Consider the following 24,310-nt stretch of genomic DNA (forward strand, 5'->3'; position numbering starts at 1 on the left):
ACCAGAGTCTACATTTTAACAAGATTCTCAGGCAATCCAACACACATTAAAGTTGGAGAAGCCCTGGGTAGGGTAGGAAGAAGTTGCTCTTCTCGTCTCCCTTATCACGTGCCTATTATATGCCAGGTATTAGGCATTTTCTTATTTAACTCTTACAACACCTTCTAGAAATAGGTATCATCCACAGCTTAGAGATAAGAAGTTAAAAGATGCTCAGGGTACAGTCCAGTCACACAGCTATTAACTCTCAGCCTTGGGATTTTTAACTTCGTTTGGTCTGGATGTAGAATCTCGCTCTTTGCTCATTCTGAGCCACTCCTAATTAAAATGGAATTTAAGTTGTTTTCATGCGTGTCTACACCTATCAGGAGGATTTTAGAAGCATAATAAATGTTGGCTGAATAGCTGATGCCATTAAAGTTACGCAAGATGTGCCGCCTTTGTGAAGCTGTTGGCAGGGAAGGTGTAGGGGACTCTGCACAAGAATTACTTCACCTACCCCTTTCTATGGACCATTTTTCTGATGCTTGTCTTTGGCAGTCAAACAAAGCAAAGGGTTAATATTTGTATTTCTCCATGCATATGACATGACACATTGCCAGCTTGGAATTGTCACAGTGAATGTCAGTCTGTGTCATGTGAACAGGTGTCCTGATCAACCTTCAGCCAATACTCTGCTCTGGCTAAAAGCAACACTGTAAACACCCAACAGTCATGGGCTTCAGAAGGAGCTGTGATTAAGTCTCACATTCCAGTCCCTCCTTTCAAGGAAAAATGACTAAAGAAGAGACCACAAGAGGAACAACAGCAAATGACAAAAGACTGAGGAAGGCCTTGGAGCCGGTTTCCTGGGAAGAGGGGCATGAACACAAGTCAAAGTCAAGTCTCTCTGCCTGATTGTGCCTTCTCCCTGAGGGTTAGGGGGCTATAGTCTGGAACACATATTTTTTTGGCTATGCATTATTTCTCCCAAAGTTTAGTGAAATTCTTTTTGAAGAGTTTCTACATTGTTTGAATGGACACTAAAGGAAAAGGGCTTTTCTTCATAAGCCAGGACAAGATACACTAATCATTCACGGGGAGTCTAGACACCAGACAGGAGAGAGGCAGTGAATCCTGAGCTGGAGATCCAGAGAAGTCAGATGGGTAACAACCTGGCTGATGCTGGAGTCAGAACAAGTTGAGCGACCTTCCAACTTCAGGGTTTAACACTCATAGGCCATCCATAGGTCTTGCCTTTGATAAGACTACTGATGTTTAACTGGAAAAATTACTATACAGAAATAGAATATCAAATGGCTGAGGCTGGGGGTATGAGAGGAAGTGGAAGGAGAGAGAATTGTTGGGGAGATCCTAGGAATGATCGCATGAAATCCAGTTCCTTTTTGTGACTTCTATCAGATTATAACATCTGAGAGTTAAAACAAGAAAAAAACAAAATAACCCCTGAGATGACTTTGCATATCAGACTTCTTAATCACTCTCCATTACTCCACGTTGCTTTCTCAGACACATGTAATAGACCCTGTTCTGGACTAAATATTTGTGTCTCTCACACATTCATATGCTGAAGCCCTAATTCACAATATGATGTTATTAGAAGTTGGGAACACAGGGAGATAGTCAGGTTTAGATGAGGTTATGAGGGTTGAAGTGAAGTGAAGTCGCTCAGTCGTGTCCAACTCTTTGAGACCCCATGGACTGTAGCATACCACGCTCCTCCATCCATGGGATTTTCCAGGCAAGAGTACTGGAGTGGGTTGCCATTTCCTTCTTCAGTGGATCTTCCCGACCCAGGGATCAAACCTGGGTCTCCCACATTGTAGGTAGATGCTTTACCATCTGAGCCACAAGGGAAGTCCTTATGAGGGTTAGATGTAACCTTATGAGGTTAGATGCAAACTAATAGCTCAGTTGGTAAAGAATACACCTGTAATGCAGGAGATTCTGGTTCAATTCCTGGGTCTGGAAGATCCCCTGGAGAAGGGATAGGCTACTCACTCCAGTATTCTTGGGCTTCCCTTGTGGCTCAGCTGAAAAAGAATCTGCCTGCAATGCAGGAAACCTGGGTTCAATCCTTGGGTTGGGAAGATCCCCTGGAGAAGGGAAAGGCTACCCACTCCAGTATTCTGGCCTGGAGAATGCCATGGACTATCCTGTCCATGGGGTTGCAAAGATCTTCATGGCAAATAGATGGAGAAACAGTGGAAACAGTGACAGACTTAATATTCTTGGGCTCCAAAATCACTGCAGATGGTGACTGTAGCCATGAAACTAAAAGAAACTTACTCCTTGGAAGGAAAGTTATGAGAAACCTAGGCAGCATATTCAAAAGCAGAGACATTACTTTGCCAAGGCTTTGGTTTTTCCAGTAGTCATGTATGGATATGAGAGTTGGACTATAAAGAAAGCTGAGTGCAGAATTGATGCTTTTGAACTGTGGTGTTGGAGAAGACTCTTGAGAGTGCCTTGGACTGCAAGGAGATCCAACCAGTCCATCCTAAAGGAGATCAGTCCTGAATGTTCATTGGAAGGACTGATGTTGAAGCTGAAACTCCAATACTTTGGCCACCTGATGCAAAGAGCTGACTTATTTGAAAAGACCCCGATGCTGGGAAAGATTGAGGGCAGGAGGAGAAGGGGATGACAGAGGATGAGATGGTTGGATGGCATCACTGACTCAATAAACATGAGTTTGAGTAAGCTCCAGGAGTTGGTGATGGACCTGGAGGCCTGGTGTGCTGCAGTCCATGGGGTCGCAAAGTCGGACACGACTGAGTGACTGAACTGAACTGAACTGATGAGGGTTAGAGCCCCACGATGGGACTGGTATCTTTATAAAAGCAGAAGGAGACACCACAGTTTCCTCTCTCAGCCTTGTGAGGTCACAGCAAGAAGGCTGCCATTTGTAAACCAGGAAGAGGTCTCTCACCAAAACACTGATTCTGCCAGCAACTGTATCTTAGATCTGTGAGAAATACTATTACAGTTCTGTTGTTTAAGCCACCCAGTCTGTGGTATTTTGTTCCAGCAGCCCAAGCTGACTAAAACAAACCTCTTCAGTGGTTTTGAATACTTTTCTATCAATAAGAAGACAATTTGCTATGCAGTTGATAGGCATTATTGTGGGTAATTTCTTTCTCACTGTGTTTTGAAATTTGAACACGAGAGTCTTCAGAGGAGTGACTAGATCTCCAAGCAAGTCTTTCATTAAGTGAGGTTTCCCCCTTCCTCCAGCTTTCTTTCTGATTATAAAGTACAGCATTAAAGTTTCACAGAAGGCAGTGGACCAATGAAGACATCCAACAGTGTGGACACCTTAACAGTCCAGCCTTTGACCCTTTCCAGCAGAAAGCCTCAGTTAGCTTCAGCAAAGGCAGTGACTTCACTTGCCCTTGAACACACACTGCAGGCTTTTTCCCCCGTGCTTTGGTTCAAGTCCTCCTTCCTACCCTGAGTGTTGTTTCTGCCTCTCCTCTCTAGCCATCCAATTTACTCTCAAATTTCAGAGGAAATGCCACCTTCTCCATCATGCCTTACTGCCTGATTCCAGCCCACATGAATGGCCTTTCCTGTGCTCTTATTCCATCAGTGGCCCTGTGTCTCAGCACTTAATCTCCTATAAACCATGCTAATAAAATGGATGTGGTGTTCCTGGCTAAATTTATCAAGTCAGACTTGGCTGGGCTTACTTCTGGCCAGAGGAATGAAATGCCTTGGGATAACAATCCATCTTATAGAGAAGAGCTGTATGTTATTTACCTCACAGCAGATTGTGATTCCAGAGGACGGGGACTCTGGTTCACTCTTCTCTGTATCCTCCTTGGTATCTAGCACAGGCCTGTTCATCTAGAAGCAGTTGCTGAATTCATCTGGACTCTAAACAATACTCCACATCTGAACCGTGCAATGGAATGAACACACAGAAGAAAAGTACAATTCATGGAGAGATAAAGACTTCCTTCTAGAATAGGAGATTTTTTATATGAACCACCATGGGGCCCACACAGCATGGGTGTGTTGGTGGTAGCCATGTCTCAGCTGGAGATGGTTGAGTAGGTGCAGGAAGATGAAGCCTGGGTAGGATGATTGTTAGCTGCTTGCCAGCTAGGGTTTTACTTTCATGATAACTGGAGCTTACGGGTATGCTGAACAGAGATCTAAGTAATTTTATCTTAAAGTATCAGTTCTCCATTTATGTTGACTGCCTGGAGCATAGTGTTGAAAAGGATTTGCAAGTAGTATCTCTGGGATCAGTGGGACAGAATACACAAATAACCAGCAATGAGGCTCTGGTCTATCTGGGGACCCTGACCTTGATGGCATAGAGTCAAAAAGAAAAAAAAAAGGTCAAAACAGGCCTTTGCACATAAAGATTTACAGTTTGATTGCAGAAATATGAATTCATAATATAATTTGTTAACAAAATATTAGACTGCTACATTGTGTAACAGAAATGATTTTAAGGTAATATTTAGAGCTCTAGAATTTATGGCACAATAACTAAGTTGGACTATAAAGAAAGCTGAGCACTGAAGAATTGATGCTTTTGAACTGTGGTGTTGGAGAAGATTCTTGAGAGCCTCTTGGACTGCAAGGAGATCCACCCAGTCCATCCAAAAGGGAATCAATCCTGAATATTCATTGGCAGGACTGATGTTGAAGCTGAAACTCCAATACTTTGGCCACCTGATGCAAAGAACTGACTCATTTGAAAAGACCCTGATGCTGGGAAAGATTAGAGGCAGGAGGAAAAGGGGATGACAGAGGATGAGATGGTTGGATGTCATCACTGGACTCGATGGACATGGGTTTGGGTAAACTCCAAGAGTTGGTGATGGACAGGGAGGCCTGGCATGCTGCAGTCCATGGGGTTGCAAAGAGTCGGACGTGACTGAACTGAACTGAAGTACATTTAAGAAGAAAAGTAGATAAATGTTGACTGAAAAGGACACAAAAAATTATGCAGACGAAGAGAGTCTAAGCTGAACCTCCTCAGAAAAATGAGATTTAGACCAGGATGGGGAAAGTGGTAGAAACTATGCTCCCCCCAAAAGTGAGAGTGGCATTTGAAAAAGAGTAGGGAAAATAGTAATGCTTCAGTGGAGGACTAGTGTGTGGGAGTGATAGGAAAGTATGCCATGAAGAAGGGGGTACAATTTGATAAGCAACAGGGCAAGGGGACTTTGCTTCTTTTAATAACTGGAAATTAATTATATTGTTCCAGTGCCCAAGCCTTATGCAAGTGGGTGAGAAAGGCAGGGGCACAGATTTCCTTGTCCTTTGTCTTTGAGGTGCTGTGCTGTCTGTAGAGGCTCCATTCATGAAAAACAAGGTCACAAACGCATGAAAAAATGTGTGATTGCTCTTATGCATCTGGGTGAGTCCAGGAAAAATGTTTGTCTGGTAGGAGCTTGGGCAGAAAAATCTACAAGGAGTGGGTAGGAGATGGAGGAAGAAGACTGCTCCTTTGGCAACCTAGAAGGAAGGAGCATGAAGCCTCTCAGAGGGCTTTTATCCTAAAAACTTCATTTCAGTTCAGTTCAGTCGCTCAGTCATTTCTGACTCTTTGTGACCCCATGAATAGCGGCACACCAGGCCACCCTGTCCATTACCAGCTCCCGGAGTTCACTCAAACTCATGTCCATCAAGTCAGCGATGCCATCCAGCCATCTCATCCTCTGTCGTCCTCTTCTCCTCCTGCCCCCAATCCCTCCCAGCATCAGAGTCTTTTCCAATGAGTCAACTCTTCGCATGAGGTGGCCAAAGTACTGGAGTTTCAGCTTTGGCATCATTTCTTCCAAAGAACACCCAGGACTGATCTCCTTTAGAATGGACTGATTGGATCTCCTTGTAGTCCAAGGGACTCTCAAGACTCTTCTCCAACACCACAGTTCAAACGCATCAATTCTAAGGCGCTCAGCTTTCTTCACAGTCCAACTCTCACATCCATACATGACTACTGGAAAACCATAGCCTTGACTAGATGGACCTTTGTTGGCAAAGCAATGTCTCTGCTTTTGAATATGCTATCTAGGTTGGTCATAACTTTCCTTCTAAGGAGTAAGTGTCTTTTAATTTCATGGCTGCAGTCACCATCTGCAGTGATTTTGGAGCCCCCAAAAATAAAGTCTGACACTGTTTCCCCATCTATTTCCCATGAAGTGATGGGACCGGATGCCATGATCTTTATTTTCTGAATATTGAGCTTCAAGTCAACTTTTTCACTCTCCTCTTTCACTTTCATCAAGAGGCTTTACTAGCGTGTGAGATGATTGCAACTGTGTGGCAGGTTGAGCATTCTTTGGCATTGCCTTTCTTTGGGATTGGAATGAAAATTGACCTTTTCTAGTCCTGTGGCCACTGCTGAGTTTTCCAGATTTGCTGGCATATTGAGGACAGCACTTTCACAGCATCATCTTTCAGGATTTGAAACAGCTCAACTGGAATTCCATCACCTCCACTAGCTTTGTTCGTAGTGATGCTTTCTAAGGCCCACTTGACTTCACATTCCAGGATGTCTGGCTCTAGGTGAGTGATCACACCATCGTGTTTATCTTAGTCGTGATGATCTTTTTTGTACAGTTCGTCCATGTATTCTTGCCACCTCTTCTTAATATCTTCTGCTTCTGTTAGGTCCAGACCATTTCTGTCCTTTATCGAGCCCATCTTTGCATGAAATGTTCCCTTGGTATCTCTAATTTTCTTGAAGAGATCTCTAGTCTTTCCCATTCTGTTATTTTCCTCTATTTCTTTGCATTGATCGCTGAAGAAAGCTTTCTTATCTCTCCTTGCTATTCTTTGGAACTCTGCATTCAGATGCTTATATCTTTCCTTTTCTCCTTTGCTTTTCACTTCCCTTCTTTTCACAGCTATTTGTAAGGCCTCCCCAGACAGCCATTTTGTTATTTTGCATTTCTTTTCCATGGGGATGGTCTTGATCCCTGTCTCCTGCACAATGTCACAAACCTCCGTCCATAGTTCATCAGGCACTCTGTCTATCAGATCTAGTCCCTGAAACCTATTTCTCACTTCCACTGTATAATCATAAGGGATTTGATTTAGGTCATACCTGAATGGTCTAGTGGTTTTTCACACTTTCTTCAATTTAAGTCTGAATTTGGCAATAAGGAGTTCATGATCTGAGCCACAGTCAGCTCCTGGTCTTGTTTTTGCTGACTGTATAGGGCTTCTCCATCTTTGGCTGCAAAGAATATAATCAATCTCAATTTGGTGTTGACCATGTGGTGATGTCCATGTGTAGAGTCTTCTCTTGTGTTGTTGGAAGAGGGTATTTGCTATGACCAGTGCATTTTCTTGGCAAAACTCTATTAGTCTTTGCCCTGCTTCATTCTGCATTCCAAGGCCAAATTTGCCTGTTACTCCAGGTGTTTCTTGACTTCCTACTTTTGCATTCCAGTCCCCTACAATAAAAAGGGCATCTTTTTTTGGGTGTTAGTTTTAAAAGGTCTTGTAGGTCTTCAAAGAACTGTTCAACTTCAGCTTCTTCAGCATTGTTGCATAGAAACCTGGAATGTTAGGTCCATGAATCCTAAAAACTTAAATCTTGTCATTTCCATAGATTGGGCATGATGGAGATGCCAACAGGGACACATGACCTATGTTTTCATATGGGAATTCTGAGATTCAGAAGATGTAAATGTGCCATGGATTATAGAGTTTGTTATAGGAGAGTCCTCAAGTAGAGGTTTTGGTTCAAACTCAATGAAATGTGTACTGCATCTGTCTCTCCCCATTTTATCCATAGGCAGGCAGTGTATGTAGGTAGTTAAAAGCTAGGACTCTGGAGCCAGTCCATCCTAAAGGAGATCAGTCCTGGGTGTTCACTGGAAGGATTGATGTTGAAGCTGAAACTCCAATACTTTGGCCACCTGATGTGAAGAGTTGACTCATTTGAAAAGACTCTGATGCTGGGAAAGATTGGGGGCAGGAGGAGAAGGGGACGATAGAGCATGAGATGGACATGGGTTTGGGTGGACTCCGGGAGTTGGTGATGGACAGGGAGGCCTGGAGTGCTGTGGTTCATGAGGTCGCAAACAGGCGGACATGACTTAATGACTGAACTGAACTGAACTGGAGTCAGAATGCCTGGGTCTGAATCTGGTCTCTCCTGTGCCGAGATACCTACCAAGTGCCCCTGTTCTGTCTGTAAAAGGCAGTATTTACAGGGTTGCTGTAAAGCTTAAAATGGAAAATGCTCAGAATAGAGCTTCACGCATAGTAAACACTAGAGGGTTAGCTATTATTTGTGGTTGGAGAAGGTGAAGAAAGAAAGGAAAGGGCAGGATTATGTGCTTGCACATTGCATCTTTGAAACTGACTGTTCCTAGATTGGAAACCATATCATTAAACATTCTGAAAATAGTCTCATGTCTGAAAATTCTCTAATTGTACACGTTGGGCTGTTTAATTTGTGTCTAAGATATGTGAAGAATTCAGAGATGGAAATGAGAAAACTCTTTTAATATCATTCACTGGTAAAGTCAAAGCTTCATAATAGCCAAAAAATAGAGGGAAGAAATATTTTTTGGCTATTATGAAGCTTTTTCCAAAATCTGAAAACATGGATGTTTGTCCGATTTTTCACTTTCTAATGAATGCTAATGGTAACAGACCTGCCCTTAGGAAAAACTACAGAAAGGGACTAACACTTATTTCAAATTAATGTTAATAACTCTTATGCTTTGGGAAAGTAGAAACATTATAGTTCATTGCCCAGTTCAATTACCTAATATGAGGTAAGTCCTGACTGGAAAGACAGTCATTTGTCAGCAATAAGGGATCTTAAAAGCATGTCATAAATCTATCAGAAAAAAGGAGCCTATTTCTTTATGCCTTACATGAACAAAAATTCTAGCTGGGTAAAAATTTCCTTTGCCAAAAACTAAGACAAATTGGAAAGGCTACCATTTTAGGATAAACCAGTTAGAGGCTTTCAAGATGAGAAACATAGTTTCAAATTGATTCTCTGCCTCCAAACAGATGGATTTATGATATGTAATGATTTAATATAACCTTTAACTATAAATTACTCTTAGCAGGTGATATTTTTAAATAAAATGAACAGCATTTTCTGTTCTAGCAATTCAATCACATATATCTTGTTTTTGTAAATGTGATCCCCTAGTTTTGTCGAGGAGAAACAGGAAAAGGATTCCCAAATAATTTAAGGAGCAAGCTCAAGGCATCTTACCAATTTGACATTCATGCAAAATTAGGTTCCTTTAGGTCTTGTGCTTGGCTTGGCAAACACCAGGACAGTGACCAACAGAGCCAGCTGTCTAAACATTTATAACCATTCTCAGGCTCTGACAAGTTCTGATCAGGCTAACGGAATCTTGCTGACACTGCTTATGTGTCATGTACAACATGTAAGAAACTTGGGCCACGTCTTCTTTTCTGTAGACACTCTCTCAAAGGTAGCCACAACCACACACAGATATGAGATAGCCTCGAGTCTTGCTTTGTTCCCAGCATTAGTAGCTTTCTTTTAGTTATTCTCCAGAGTCAGTGCCTAGCTCCTGCAGCAGTTGGGCAGCTGATCATATTTCTTCTTTTGTTTCCTTTTTCTTTTCTTCTGATCTGGTCCCTATTCTCCATCCTGAACACGTTTTCTGAGGGAATTAAGTCCTTTGGGTTGCTTTACAAAATTAATCTCTTGGAAGACTCTCCAAAATATACAGAAAAAAAAATTACATCATTCTTTTTGCTTTAATTTTCACCTTTAGAATTTAAAATTGACGAGCTATAAATCATTTGGGGGAGAAATTTAAATAATACTTTTTTATTGGAGGATAAGTGCTTTACAATGTTGTGTTGGTTTCTGACATACAACAACATGAATCAGTCATAATTATATCCATCTATCTATCTATATATATCCCCTCCCTTCCACCTCCTAGCTCTAGGAGCTCCAGAGCTCCAGAGCACCAGGCCAGGCTCCTTGTGTTAAATGAAACTTAAAAAAAAAAAAGAAATCTTTGGAAGTTCAAGGTAACTTTTTAAGAGAGAGAATATCAAGGAACAAGATGGAATCATAAAGACAAAATAAAAGGTCATTAAATATACCACCATTAAAAGGCAGCACTTGAACTCCCAAGTTTTCAATGTACATCATGGTTCAGATGATGTCATCCAATCACAAAAGCTACATAGACTAAAAACCTGATGTAATCTGCTTAAGCAACTAGGAACTATATATCTTTCCCACGTACCACTGGGCATTGGATTTGCACTGTAAGTCAGAAAGAGAAAAACAAATATCCTATATTAACGCATGTATGTGGGATCTAGAAAAACAGAACAGAGGGACCTCGTTCCAGGGCAGGAAGAGAGACACGGACGTAGAGAACAGGTATGTGGGCACAGCAGCAGAAGGAACGGGAGCGGAGAATGGATGCATTGGTAGATCGGGCTTGACATAAATAGACGACCATGCGTGAAACAGCTAGCTGGCGGGAATCTGCAATACAGCGCAGGAGCTCAGCTCGGTGCTCTGTGGTGACCCGGATAGGTGGGGTGGGGGTGCGTGCGGCTATGTGAATACACAGAGCTGATTCACTGGGTGCACAGCAGCACCTAACACAACACTGTAAAGCAGTTATATGCCACTTTTTTTAAAAAAGGGAGAGACTTTGTAGGACTGTTGACTTTAGATAACAACCAAAGACCCAAGAAAACAAAAAACAAACAAAAGAGCAAACACTGTTACTTTGCTGACCAGTTCTGTTTAGTTGAAATGGTCAAGTCTGTGCAAATGCAGCTTTAGGTATGTCACGAACTTTCCCCCACTATAGTCATTATAAGAAAGCTATCCGTGACCCTGCCACAGCTATTTAACTGGGTTTTTGTACAAGGCACAGACAGAGTTCAGCCCTAAAGAGCTTGATGTACGCAGCCTCTGGTGATTCAGAGTTGAGGGTAGACTGAGAGAAGGAAAATAAGAACTGGCGATCTGAGTCACCGTGCCAGTGTGGTACATGGGATAATTTGGGCTGCTCTACCAAGGCCAGGGGCTTCCCGGGTGGCTCAGATGGTAAAGAATCTGCCTGTAATGCAGGAGACCTGGGTTTGATTCCTGGGTTGGGAAGATCTGCTGGAGAAGGAAATGGCTAGCCACTCTAGTACTCTTGGCTGGAGAATCTCATGGAAAGAGGACCCTGGTGGGGCTACAGTCCATGGGGTCACAAAGAGTTGGGCCTGACTGAGTGATATCAGAATACCAAAGTCAACCTGAGGCAGCACTCTGGGGAAGTCGTCTGAGGTGGCTGTGTTTATTTTCGGAACCCCTTCTTCTGAAGAAGATGTGCCCTCCTGTCTCACAGAGCTGTCCACTGAACGCTGTGTGCAATTAGGCTGTGATTAAGGTGTCAATGGATGATGGCTTAGTAAGTCCCAGTACCATTTATCTCGTCATATTTCACCTGACAATGGGAAAAGTCTTCCTCCTTTTTGAGAGGGAGAAAACCAGTGAATCAGCGACCAAAAGAGTCTGTTGTACACCTGCTAGGTGCTTGGCCCTGTGAGGGATGCCTCTGGTGGCTACATAGAGGTCAAGCTATGGCTTTGCCCTCCTGGGACTTGCAACTGAGATGTGGAAAAAACATGCCAGCAAAACTGTAACTCATGGGGCAGAGCCCTGTGCGAAAAATGTAAACTATACTATGCAGTCCATAAGTGCCAAAGGAGCGGTAACTAAATGATGGGTTCCCACAGCTGTGTAATGGGAAGGGATCAAAATAGGGATCAACTGATTATCATCGCAGAGGAAGGGAAAAACAAAGTGAAACCATAATGCAAACAGGATTCCAAGAATGTAGAAAATGACAGGGACTGTAATAATTGCCTATTTTGTCATTATTAAACTTTCAGTAGGATTCTTTTTTCCCTCTTTTTCTTTTAAAATAGGAGTTTTAGAAACTACCTTGACAGATTAAACTGATGTGAGTATTTGAACATGGAAGAAAAGGAATAAGAGCCTTTGGGGTTAAAATGTCAACATGAAATGTATTCAATAAAGAAGATTCTTTTATGAAAGGCTTCTAAAGTTGTCTTACATTTCTTAAATCAATCTGTAGCACATAATCAGTAAAACCGTATCATTTAAACAGAAAAATCATAACTTAGAAACTCACCCTTGTGCAGCTGTATCGTATTATGGGCTGTAACTTAACACATGAGTTTCAGAAGTTGTTAAAGTTGAGCTCAGGCTAACAAATCTTAACTGGTAAAAAAAGAAGCCTACGGTGAGATGAGACTGCAGACCCTGGAGAAGCACCAGACTTGATCCCAGGACTGGTGTCAATCAATATTCTTTTTGATTTGTGAAATCTTATTTATATATTAAGAAATAAATGTATTAAGACAGATGTTGCCATTAAGTGATCAAGAAGCCTCTTCCTTTTTTTCCATTTTGAAAAATTTTCCTCTGGCACTATTAGTACTTAAACTCTGCCAAATGTATCTTTACTGAAAAAAGGAGAAGAGAACAGTGCTTATGCCACAGATAGCTGAACTGAAATCTGCATTTTTCTCTTGAAATAAGTCAAAATAAAAATAGTTGTATCCTACAATAAAGTAAAACTAGCATTTGAATAGGCTTCTTCAGTAGAACAGGCATCCACAGTTTAGATGCTAAAATTATCAGAGTTCAAATTATTGTAATTAGGATGTAGTCATTAATCTAAAACGAGCTAGCAAGAGGTAGCGAGGTTTTTGTTTTTTGTGTTTTAACCATGCTCTTTCCAGCACACTTTCTGTGGTGGGATGCAACGCAATACGTGGAGGCATTTTACTGCACAAGGGCCTTCATCTCTCACTTCCCACTCCATTCCTTTACGTGAAATGCAGAAACCATAAATGCATCATCAAATTTATAGATTTCAGATAACTATGCTAAAAAGCATGGGGCGGGGAAAATACTTGACTCTTGAGAATTTTTCCTCCCTTGCATTCTATACAGCCAGAATCACGATTAATAAGACATTTTTAATGGTTCTATAGTCTGGTCCAATTTTTCCAAAGGGTAAAAATGTACTTTTTGAAGTATTCACCTAACTGGGATAAATATAAGCTTTCATACAGAAAAGTGTCTCCTCAAATGGAAGAGTTAACAACTTTCAAATATGTGAAAAATTTTTCTTCTCATTGTGCAATGTTTAGTAAAGGTTTCACCTAATTTGTTTTCATTGCAAAATTTTGGGGAACACTAGTGAAATCTAACACATTACTTTATAAATCAGTGCTAGAAACCAACACATTCTCAGGGTTTCAGTGACAATTAAGATAGTTTGTAACTATCTGTTTGAGAAAGTTTGTCATAATTTTGGCTTTATTTAGTGAAAGTGGTTTCTCCCTATAGGCATGTTTACATTTACAACTCTTGTATCTTGCCTGAATGAGCAAAAGGATTCTTGCTGTAAAAAAGCTGCTGTTCTCCCCAACTTAATGTCAGGAAGTGTACCTTCAACAGATGTCAATACAATCTTTTCCCCAATACAACATAATTCCCCATGCTTTCAGAACTAATCTAGGATCACTGTTAGCTCCAACAGCTCCCTGTTGCCTACACTGGAGCGTGATTCCACCTGCCTTTTCAGCCTTGTCACCACCTTCCCTGATGCGTCGTTCTTGTATTGCCTGATCTGCCTTTCGGCAAACTGTTCTCTCTCTTCAAAAAATTCCCTTCCCCCCTCACTCCCCTATTACGCTGCCACTCATATAAGCTTATTTAATGGACTCTCTCCAAATACCCAGAAAGGTCCATTTCTGTCCCACCTCTGTTTTCCTGACAGACACTGCCATGACCGCACAAATGGCGTAGCAACATAACTCTTCCGAGAGGCAATGTCTTGTTTCAGTTAAAGGTGAGAAGTTGGAATATAGAATTTGAATCCTGGCTGTATCATTTCATTAGGTGTGGCTGTGAGCAGGTCACCTCAAGCTCTAGCAACTTCACTTCTCTCACTATAAATCACAATAGTACCTACATTATTGACATGCTGTGAAGAATAAACATTCCTAGCATAGTGTCTTAATCATAGGCTGAGGACTTGACATCCTAGCATTACTAATGATGCATGAAGAAAGATCCCAAAGATGGCAGATAAGCTTATGATGCTCTTGCAATTTGAAGAGTTAACAGGATAGGATCTGAACATGAAGACATCTTGAAATTGGGGGGGGTGGTGACTTCATTTGGGCAAGCATGTGAGAATCCATTAAACTATGGCCAACAGATAGTAAGCTTACACACAAACTCAAGAAAGCTGACAAAGGCTGCTTTCAGGATAGCTCATCTTAGGTTGTGACGCATGACACAAGAAAAGAAATTGGATGCTGCACAAAGCCAAGAATGGAAGGCAACAAGGACATATGCCTTACTTCCTCTGCAAAGAGATTCTGTTGGGCAGTGCAGACTCCTGGAGATACCTGTTACAAAGTGGAGACTTTCAGGCAGTGGAGAACAGTCTCATGTCAGCTTAGATGAACAAATTACAAACCTAGAGCCCACCTCATTTAAAATTTCTTTCCATTATTTTTCATTTGAAACTCGAAATAGAGAAAAGGGGGAAAATGTCATGAAATTCATTTCCTTTCAGGAAAGAAAATTAAAAAATTACAAGTTTTGTCAGATGAACACCTTGCCTAAAATAAACTAGAGATTTAATGCAATACAAAATGCCACGTGAAAGACCTCCTTGGCTGAGAAAAGCATTCATATTTTATTTCTTTAAATGAATATAACTATCCCCATGTGCATTGGTCTCAGACCAGAAAACTCCCTGGGTACTTTTCCTGACCAACTTGAAGAGAAAATTCAATTTACTATTGCTTGTTTTTATACAAATTGAAAGCCAAGTGAGGGAAACAAATTAATCAAATGTACCTCTCTTGTATTCTACATTTCAGAAGAATAAAAGGATAAAAAAAAAAAAAACTACCTTTGCATTTATAGAAGAGAAATTTAGAAAAACACAGAATGTTATTATTTTTCTATGCTCCTTTGTTCAACTGTGTATGGTTTCAAACATCATTGAACTGGCCTTTCATCTTGCAGGAAAGCAAGGTAGTAATTTTTCTTATGGAGTTGGCAGTGATGTGCTGAGGTGCTCAGTTCTTCCCTTTTGGCAAAAAAAGGCTGGCCTGGGGTGGGGGGAAAAGGAGCCAGGAGTGACTAGAGGAGAGGAGGCTGCTTAGAACCTGCTATTCAAGGTTGATGGTGACTTTTTACAGGCCGGGTGAAGCAGGCGTGCGGTGGTAGCAACTTCGAGCTGTGCCAACGAAAATGAGTCCATGTGCTAAACCCTGGCATATGCATGGTAGGTTGCCAAGACAGGGCATAGGCCCCTGTGAAGTCTGCCTCAGCAAGTCTGTGAACCTGTTCCCATTTATTCCACGAGGATGGTGAGTGGTTGGATGTTTCGATAACATAAAAAATCCCTGGCACAGAAATCTGCCATTTGGCTTACTTTCATTTAGTCATTTTTCAGATTAGAAACACCTGAAGGGAGAGGCTCAGTAGTTAAAATTCACGCCTATTAAGCCTTGCAAGCAGTCGCAGAGTGTCAGCCCATTCTAGGGTAAGCAGGCAATACTCTCTGATTAAATTTAAGTTCCGTGTTAATAAACAAAATGTGTGACACTTCTTTTCTTTGCCGCATAAAAGAGTTTCCACAAAGGCCTAGATGACAGGGCATAAGTTACGTTTTATTTTAACCCTTTTCTACCTTACTTTCTCTGGTAAAACGTAAAGAGCTGCTGGGATTTAGTTGGATTCAGAAAGTGGTCCATATAACTTCAGATGAAGTTTCTTAAATTCACAATGAACTCAGTGAAACATTTTACTTCTATTTCTTTTTACTGTTTCCACTATCCAAACCCTCGCGCAAGAGCCCTGGTCCTCTACAATTTATCCAAAGTGTTAGGTCGAGAGCCCTTTCGCCCTTCACTAGTGAATTCAGTGCTATGGTAGGAGATATGCAGTCTTTCCTTGCCTCTTCACTTAAAAAACATGCCAAACCTGAATAGATTCCAGGCTAGACGGGAGGGGGTGGGGAGAGATTTTTGTTAGTTCTAACACAGCTATTGACACATGCTTGAAAACAGTATTTAAAAGAAAGCAAGAAAATTAGAAACCAAGAGAACAAAAGAGAAATAAATGAAGAAAGAAAAAAGAAAGCAGATTTTTCACTTTATGCCTTAGAGGGCAAATTGGTTACAATTTGATTTCTAGGAAGAATATCTTATAGAATAAAATTGCCTAACATCTCTGCATCACACATATGAGAAATATAAACTAAAAGGACATCTGGAAACGAACATTATTCAGCAATCAGAAAGCAAAAATCCAAACCATTGATGTTTTGATGGAGACAAACATATGAGATTCCCAAAGAAGAAAGCTGTAACTTACTGAAGTTTAAAAAAAAAAAAATTCCATATGCATTTTACCTTTTGGGCAGCTCCATTGCAAAGTTCTGTTTCAGAAGCCCTTTGTAATATGAACCCCACTGTAGATAAGATACAAGGCGAAGATAGTCTGTCTTGCAGCAGCAGGAAGTCAAATTGGTTCCAGAAACAAAGTTACATGACAAATGGTTTAATAGTATTGCCAGAATTGGAAATCTTGATTGAATTATTTTTCATAATCATTAAAAAAAGATTTTGAAATAACTCTGCCCTGCATAGTTGTTTAGTTTGTGTGTGTGTCTGTGTATGTGTGTGTGTGTGTAGGGGGAACGTGTTGTTGTAGAGGTGGGAAGACATCTTATTTTATTGGCCTTTTAACTAAAGTGTTATCATTTGTTATCAAAATTTAAGAGCTCAGCAGTGATTTATTGTTAACTTTTGTTTGCAACAAAACAGTTCAAACACAGTACATTTTTAACAAAACTAATAAATGGCATGGAGGACTAAACAGGTTAAAAAGGGGATATATCTTATTATCGTCTTCAAATTATTTTTTGTTTTAATCCTAGTACCAAATCAGCTTTGATTTATTTTAAAGAGCATCTGGAAAAGTTCATCAAGTCTGAGGCGAGTCTTAGGCTTTAGGACAGACTTCTAAACTGTTAGCAAGATGTATCATTGAAAAAAGTAACCCAGCGACTGATACCCGTAGGTGAAATGAAATCATTCTCCTGACTGAAGTCAGGAACAAGTTAAATACCACTTAGACCACAGCACACGACTACAGAGATTTAGGAGAAAACATACTTAAATAAGATGTGACTAGACATTTAGGACTATTTTCTAAAACAGTCTAAAAAAACTTTTTCCCCTGCAGTACTTACAGTCTTTGAAGACCAGAGCCGGGTCTCTGTGAGGCAAGACTTGGGCAATGATGTGTCTCAGGGATTCCAAGGTTCTGTCCATCTTGTGTCTGCCTGTGCGAGCCTGCTGCACAGTGCCCTCATGCCTGGATTCTTGCAGTCCTGGTCTGAATTTGTGCAGCTCATTGATGCACAGGATTACCAAAGAATCTCTTTTAACATCTGCCAATCAGACATTTCCCAGAATCTTAAGACCCCTCAGGGGGCCCTCCTCCCAGGCTCACTTATCTTTGTTGTATGCTGAGCTAATTAGCTCTAAAGGCTGGCTGACAGGCGGGTTCCCATTGCTTCCTTCTGTTAAACACACCCACCTACAGGCTAGCTGGGGAAGCTCACTAATCATGCGAACAGCCTTCCTCGCCAACCAGATTTTGCCTGGCTGACTTCGGTATTTCTTTTGGTCATTCATCTTTTGATGTGCTGTCTTCGGGTACATAGAATCAGGAAGATGATTTCTCAAGAAAGTTTCCTTAGTAGCAAAGGAATTTCCAGCTTAGAATCCATATAATCTAAACTCTTCTTTGGTAAAAGTGCTATAAAGATTGTGGATGTAGCCAGGCTCTAGATCATGCTTTCAGTTTGAATTCAGAAGCATCTCTTTGGGAGCTAAGTGTTTAATTTTTTCATCCACCCAAATTATAGTCACTTTTGATGGGCAGTGACGAGTAAAATTTCATAGTCTGTCTTTTGGCTTTGCCTGGCAACATTTGTTTCCCTCTTTATCCTTCAAGGCAAATCATTCCCAAGATTGATTTTAATGAATTCTGATATCATTCACTTCTCTTCATGATAACTTTTTATACTAAAAATTCCAGGAGAAGTAAAAATATGTTTCAGAGAATATAGGTGGTTACAAAAACATCTGAAGAAAACAAAGCTGCTTTTTCTATTGAGGTCCTACACTGCTGACAACAATATTAAATAGTCTTTTCACAGGAGACATGTCATAGAATTCCACTGCAGTAACAAGGTTTTACACCAGATATAAAAGAATTGATTTCAGTGGCTGTAACCCATATTAGTTGAAGGATTATTGAGGACTTCTTTACTTTTATTTAAAATATTTTTCCAGGGTAGGCATAAGAGATTGTTTTCCAGTTTCCAGATTCCATAATCATCTTGTACCATATGATTAACTGAATGCAGTCCTTTAAAGACTATATAAAATGTTTTCAATGTGATCAGTTTCTTCAGCTAGTTGGTAGAAGGGGTGGGCTTAATAAAAGGAAACAGAAGGAATGAGGCTAGAATAGTAATTCCTATTATAAGGACTGTCACTTAGTAAATGCCCACAGGAATATGTATATCCCACAAGGGCTGCCCCAGAGTGCAAAGATAGTATAAAGAAAATCAATGGAAAGAATCACACTTCACGTGAAGACACAGGTGCACTTTCCATGCGCTGTAACATGAAATCATCAATGTCCTTGCCATCTAGTTTATAATTTAAGAGAAACTGGATGGCTTGGAGATTAAAAACGATTATACACTGATTGGACATGAAGTATAAATGAATGCATAATATTTTCAGTGTGATAACTGAATTGGAAACATTCCCATTGGAAGAAGAAGAAGAACAACAACAAAAAGTACAGCATTCTCAAAGAAGACTGATAATCTATAAGCAGAAAAATTAGAAATGATTAATGCTGGGATTTTAATCAACAATGGACTTTTTATGGGATTAAATCTAATTCCAGTAGTACTTTAGATGTGTAAGGTGGAAGAAGGAACACTGAATTTGGTATTAGTATGATTTGGGATTTGATTTTTGTTATCTGTGTAACTTTGAGAAAGTCACTCATCTTCTTGGGACTTGGAATCCTCATCTAAAAAATTAGGGGTTTGTGCCAGACGCTCTCTTTTAGATCCAACATCTGTGACTCTATGGCTGCATTGCAAATGAACACAAATATTAACATACATTTTCTAAACTTCTGGAAAGTCATAGATTTATTTCCTAAAAGCTAGATTGTTTTCATAAAGATCACTTTTGTTTCCATAGTCAACTTTGTATCCCTTCATCAATAAAAAGGGACACATATTCATAGGGTGAAATCAAAGGAACCATTAATGCTAACTAGAAGGAAGGGTAAGCCTTTATTAAAACCTGTCTTCAACCTCCAGAGATTTTTCTAAAAAGGTGAACTATGAGAATGTTTGCTGCTGTTTCTCAGCTGCTAAGTGTGTCTGAGGCTTTGCCACCCAGTGAGTGTAGGCTGCTAGGCTCCTCTGCCCATGGGATTTCCCAGGCAAAAATACTGGAGTGGGTGGCCACTCCCTTCTTCAGAGGATCTTCCTGACCCAGGGATCCATGGATTCTTCACCACTGAGCCACCTGAGAAGCCCGAACATGTGCTTCAGTTCAGTTCAGTTCAGTTCAGTCGCTCAGTCGTGTCCGACTCTATGACCCCATGAATCGCAGCATGCCAGGCCTCCCTGTCCATCACCAACTCCCGGAGTTCACTCAGACTCACATCTATCGAGTCAGTGATGCCATCCAGCCATCTCATCGTTGGTCGTCCCCTTCTCCTCCTGCCCCCAATCCCTCCCAGCATCAGGGTCTTTTCCAATGAGTCAACTCTTCACATGAGGTGGCCAAAGTACTGGAGCTTCAGCTTTAGCATCATTCCTTCTGAAGAAATCCCAGGGCTGATCTCCTTCAGAATGGACTGGTTGGATCTCCTTGCAGTCCAAGGGACTCTCAAGAGTCTTCTCCAACACCACACTTCAAAAGCATCAATTCTTCGGTGCTCAGCCTTCTTCACAGTCCAACTCTCACATCCATACATGCCTACTGGAAAAACCATAGCCTTGACAAGACAGACCTTAGTCGGCAAAGTAATGTCTCTGCTTTTGAATATGCTGTCTAGGTTGGTCATAACTTTCCTTCCAAGGAGTAAGCGTCTTTTAATTTCATGGCTGCAGTCACCATCTGCAGTGATTTTGGAGCCCCAAAAAATAAAGTCTGACACTGTTTCCACTGTTTCTCCATCTATTTCCCATGACGTGATGGGACTGGATGCCATGATCTTCGTTTTCTGAATGTTGAGCTTTAAGCCAACGTTTTCACTCTCCACTGCTTAGAGAACCCCAAAACAGCTTTGCAAAGACTATTAAAAAAAAATCATGATCCCTAATGGGTTCTATTTTAAGAAATAATATAAAACAAGGGAATTCTAGAAAGGTGGATATACAACATTCCAGTTGGATAGTATAGTTTCTTCTTTTTTCATTAGGTCCAGTCTGAAGTCTTTGCATATTCCCTTTAAAGACTCCTCACCTTCCTCAAAGCACTATTGTGAAAGTCTAGAAAAACAGCTCAGTTTCTCACCATTCTCTCTCTCTGATGTAGAAAGCACCTGATGAAGATGAAAAAGCCTGAGAAGCCCCTGTGCTGTGCGCCCATGTTAGTACAGATTCTACGGTTCACACATTAGATCTCACCACCTCTAGTCATACGCCAAAAGCACAATTAGTAAAACAGGGCAGATGACTACAGTTAAAAGACAAAATGATGTTTTTAGAAATCCTGTCAAGAATACCACTTAGAAGTATGAGAAATGGCATCCAACTGATATATTCAGTGTTCAAAACTTATCAGCGAGTGGTAAAAGGGGAAGGCCAAGTGTCACAGCATGTACTAAGCTCCCAGATAGGATGGTTAATAATACAGATGAGCAATCTCTTGTTGTTAACTAGCTCCTTACAGGTAAAACTGATAAGGAGGCAAGCCATCAATTAAAATAAACAGAATAAATGCAACAAAGAATCATCTTCAGTTAAAACAGGAAGTATCTCCACTCTCCTGCTGGAGGTGTCACTTCATGCAGTGCCTGGCCCTGGAGGAGGAAGATGGGGTAAGTGAAACAGGAGAGCTGGTCTGTAGATGAGGCTGTAGTGCAACTGGCGGGAATACAGGTCCTGAACGGTGTTAGCACAACGTATGCCAACTCCAAAGAGTCAGTTCAGTTCAGTTGCTCAGTCGTGTCCAGCTCTTTGTGACCCCATGGACTGCAGCACGCCAGGCCTCCCTGTCCATCACCAACTCCCAAAGTTTACTCAAATTCATGTCCATCGTGTTGGGTGATGCCACCCAGCCATCTCACCCTCTGTTATCCCCTTCTCCTCCTGCCCTCAATCTTTCCCAGCATCAGGGTCTTTTCCAATGAGTCAGTTCTTTGCATCAGGTGGCCAAAGTATTTGAGTTTCAGCATCAGGATCAGTCCTTCCAAGGAATATTCAGGACTAATTTCCCTTAGGATGGACTGGCTGGATCTCCTTGCAGTAAGTGAGCCTGAGCCAATTCAGGACTATTCAAAACAAAAACAGTGGGGAAAGATTGACAGCACCTCCTTCCAGATTCCAATGGAGATGTGTGGGGGAACTGGAAGGTCCAAAATGCCAGGTTGGCCAAAGAGGGTCAGAGCCCTGTGTAGTGTTGCTGGGGGTATGGGGGACGGGGGAAAAGGGCAAGGCCAGGAAGAAACTGCCTTTGCAGAGGTAATGACTAATGACTGTTCAATGTCAGCTTTGTTTAGCCTCAACTAGGAAGGGGCCAGTAGGAAGAATGAATGGCTGGTTAGCATCAACTTTGTTTACTTGTAGCTGTGAAGGGATAAGTGAAAGGAATGAAACGGCTGCTCAGTGTTAATTTGTTTACTCTCAGCTGGGAAGAGACCAATGAAATGTTTGCATCAAGGAAGGTATTTATGAGAGGGGTCAGTTGGGAGAGGCAGCTTCAGTTTACCAGACAAAAGCAGCTTAAAAACACAGGCCACATGAAAGAACCTTATCTCAGGTTATTTGTTCATTGATATTCTTCTACATTCAGGATATTAAGTATTAATCTGTTAAACTACATGAATAACAAGAAAATTAATTCTCCAATTTATAAAGGAATGTATATTCTCTAATTTTTATAGAAAATTATGAAAAATGCTTTCCTGAAGTAATTTCCCTCCCCACTGGACAGAACCACTCTAGTGAACTGCCCTTTATCTTTGCCAGAGCAGCCAGAGTCAACTCTTAACCAAAAAGCACAGTGAAAGGAAACCCCTCATTTACCTGCACCTTGTTTCAATATATTTGAGGATCCTGAATGAGCTGACGCCATGCTGGTTGTTTTGTGCAACCAAGTACTCAGCCCTATCCTGGTATTTGGTCTCTAAAGAGAAGTACAATTGATTCTTTAAGAAGTACTTTAGAGGACAAAGATATCATTGAGGGGAAGACTTTGTTAGTTCACGGGTTAACAGTTCCAGGATAAATTCAGAGTTTTTTAAAAGGTGGAAGAATCTGGACGTTCAGATTTACAAGACTGGAGATGATGATGCCAAACCTTGGGTCATGAGATACGTGTTCTATGGAAACTGAACTGACTACTGGCTCCCTGTACTTCCAGGATAATACGTACTTTGAAAGAAGAGTTAAAATTTTTCTTTTAGCTTGTTAGAGTGGACTTTGCCAGTGGCCTTTATGACAATATTTTATCTTCCAGAAAACTTAATCTGATTATTGGTTCCTCTCCCTCTCCCTGCACTTTCTCACAGGACCACCATCCCTGTTGACTCTGCTTCCTGCTGTCCAGGACAAAACTTTGGGTGGTGGGGAAAAACCTACATAAGCTATGGCTATGAAATGATCAGCTGGATCTTAAAAGAGTTACCTGAATTCCATTTGAGTCTCTGAGCCACTCTATATAAATGAAGAGATGTGGTCTTCTGTAATGGGCATGCTGGGGGGTGAGACACACCAGTTTACCTTCTTTAGCTACCTTCTTTTTTTTCTTAATGTAATGCCACACTTCTTTGTATGAATTGCATGAGATGCTTAAAACTTTGCAATAGTAAGCAATTTAAAATGAAAATCTAGACTATGAAAAGAATTAGTTATCAGACTAAAACAAACCAAAGGAAATGGTTTTGGCTATGAACAAATGACAAACCTGAGATCAGTTGATGGCAGCATGAGGTTCAAGCAAGCCAGTAACTTCACAGCTCCATTTATTTCAGATGCAGCTTCCGGTAAAGACTGAATCATTAGTATACTCCCAGTTCACTTCAGGCCACACTTATGGACATGCTTACATTAAGATAAAAGCCCATCCATTTCGCACTGTGAACTGTAATTTCCATTTCACTTCCTATGCAGTCACCGCTGGAGCAATGCACTTAGTGTGCGATCTGCTGACACAGAGGAAATATTATTTCTTTCCAAATTTGTTTAAAGAAGGAGGGATAGAAAGGGGAGCTATTTTTCCACAAATTGAAAACTGGAGAACGACCAAGTTAGAGGGAAATATATCTCAAGGTGCTGCAGCAGACTTGAGCTCAAGGAAAAAGAACTATTTCTTTGGTATTACCCTGCTTCCCTTCCACCTCCTCCAATCAGAGATATTCCACTCAGGGCTTCAGTCTACTGACATGGATTTTCTTGGGCCTGTGAGAAGATGCAAAGGCTTGTTAAGGAAAAATAAACAACAACAAAAAACCAACCACTTTCTAAAAATGGAGGAACTTTGTGAAAGACAGGACTCAAAGCCGGGTCTGGCTGTAGGACTGTCTTTTCTCATATTTCCATGGCACCAGAAGACAAATCACAGTCTGTGGAGCTTACTCACTTGGAGAATTGAAAAGCTCTAAACCACCTGCTTCTCCTACCGTTTGCCTAGCTGTTAGCATGAATTTTATCTTTTCTCTCAGTTCCAACCTTATCCAGTCAATGTGACTTTGGGGAAGTTAGTTTACACTGAAAGTTTTCTTATCTCTAAAATAGGAATAAGACAATCAAGACTCTAAAACTCTAGGATAGGATTCTAGTTCAACTAGTCTTAGTTGGAATACTTAGGCTGACAACAGGATTAACACTTTAGATTTTGGTTTTCCTTCAGTCCACTGTCTAACTTTAACAAAGTTCCTTTAGTTCCACCCACTTCTTTAAAATCAAATAATTGC

At 40.9% G+C, this 24,310-nt stretch overlaps 1 protein-coding gene across 1 annotated transcript in view; it reads right to left on the reverse strand.

Moving 5' to 3' along the window:
• Positions 1-17,611, reverse strand: part of LIX1 (limb and CNS expressed 1) — a 55,713-nt gene extending 38,102 nt beyond the window's left edge. Inside the window, exon 1 of the mRNA XM_027970526.3 lies at positions 17,316-17,611. Coding sequence (XP_027826327.1) covers positions 17,316-17,397 — 82 coding nt within the window. The 5' untranslated portion in view covers positions 17,398-17,611. The remainder of the gene's footprint in view (positions 1-17,315) is intronic.
• Between the last annotated feature and the right edge of the window lie 6,699 nt (positions 17,612-24,310).

Source organism: Ovis aries, chromosome 5, assembly GCF_016772045.2.
Source record: "Ovis aries strain OAR_USU_Benz2616 breed Rambouillet chromosome 5, ARS-UI_Ramb_v3.0, whole genome shotgun sequence".
NCBI lineage: Eukaryota > Metazoa > Chordata > Mammalia > Artiodactyla > Bovidae > Ovis > Ovis aries.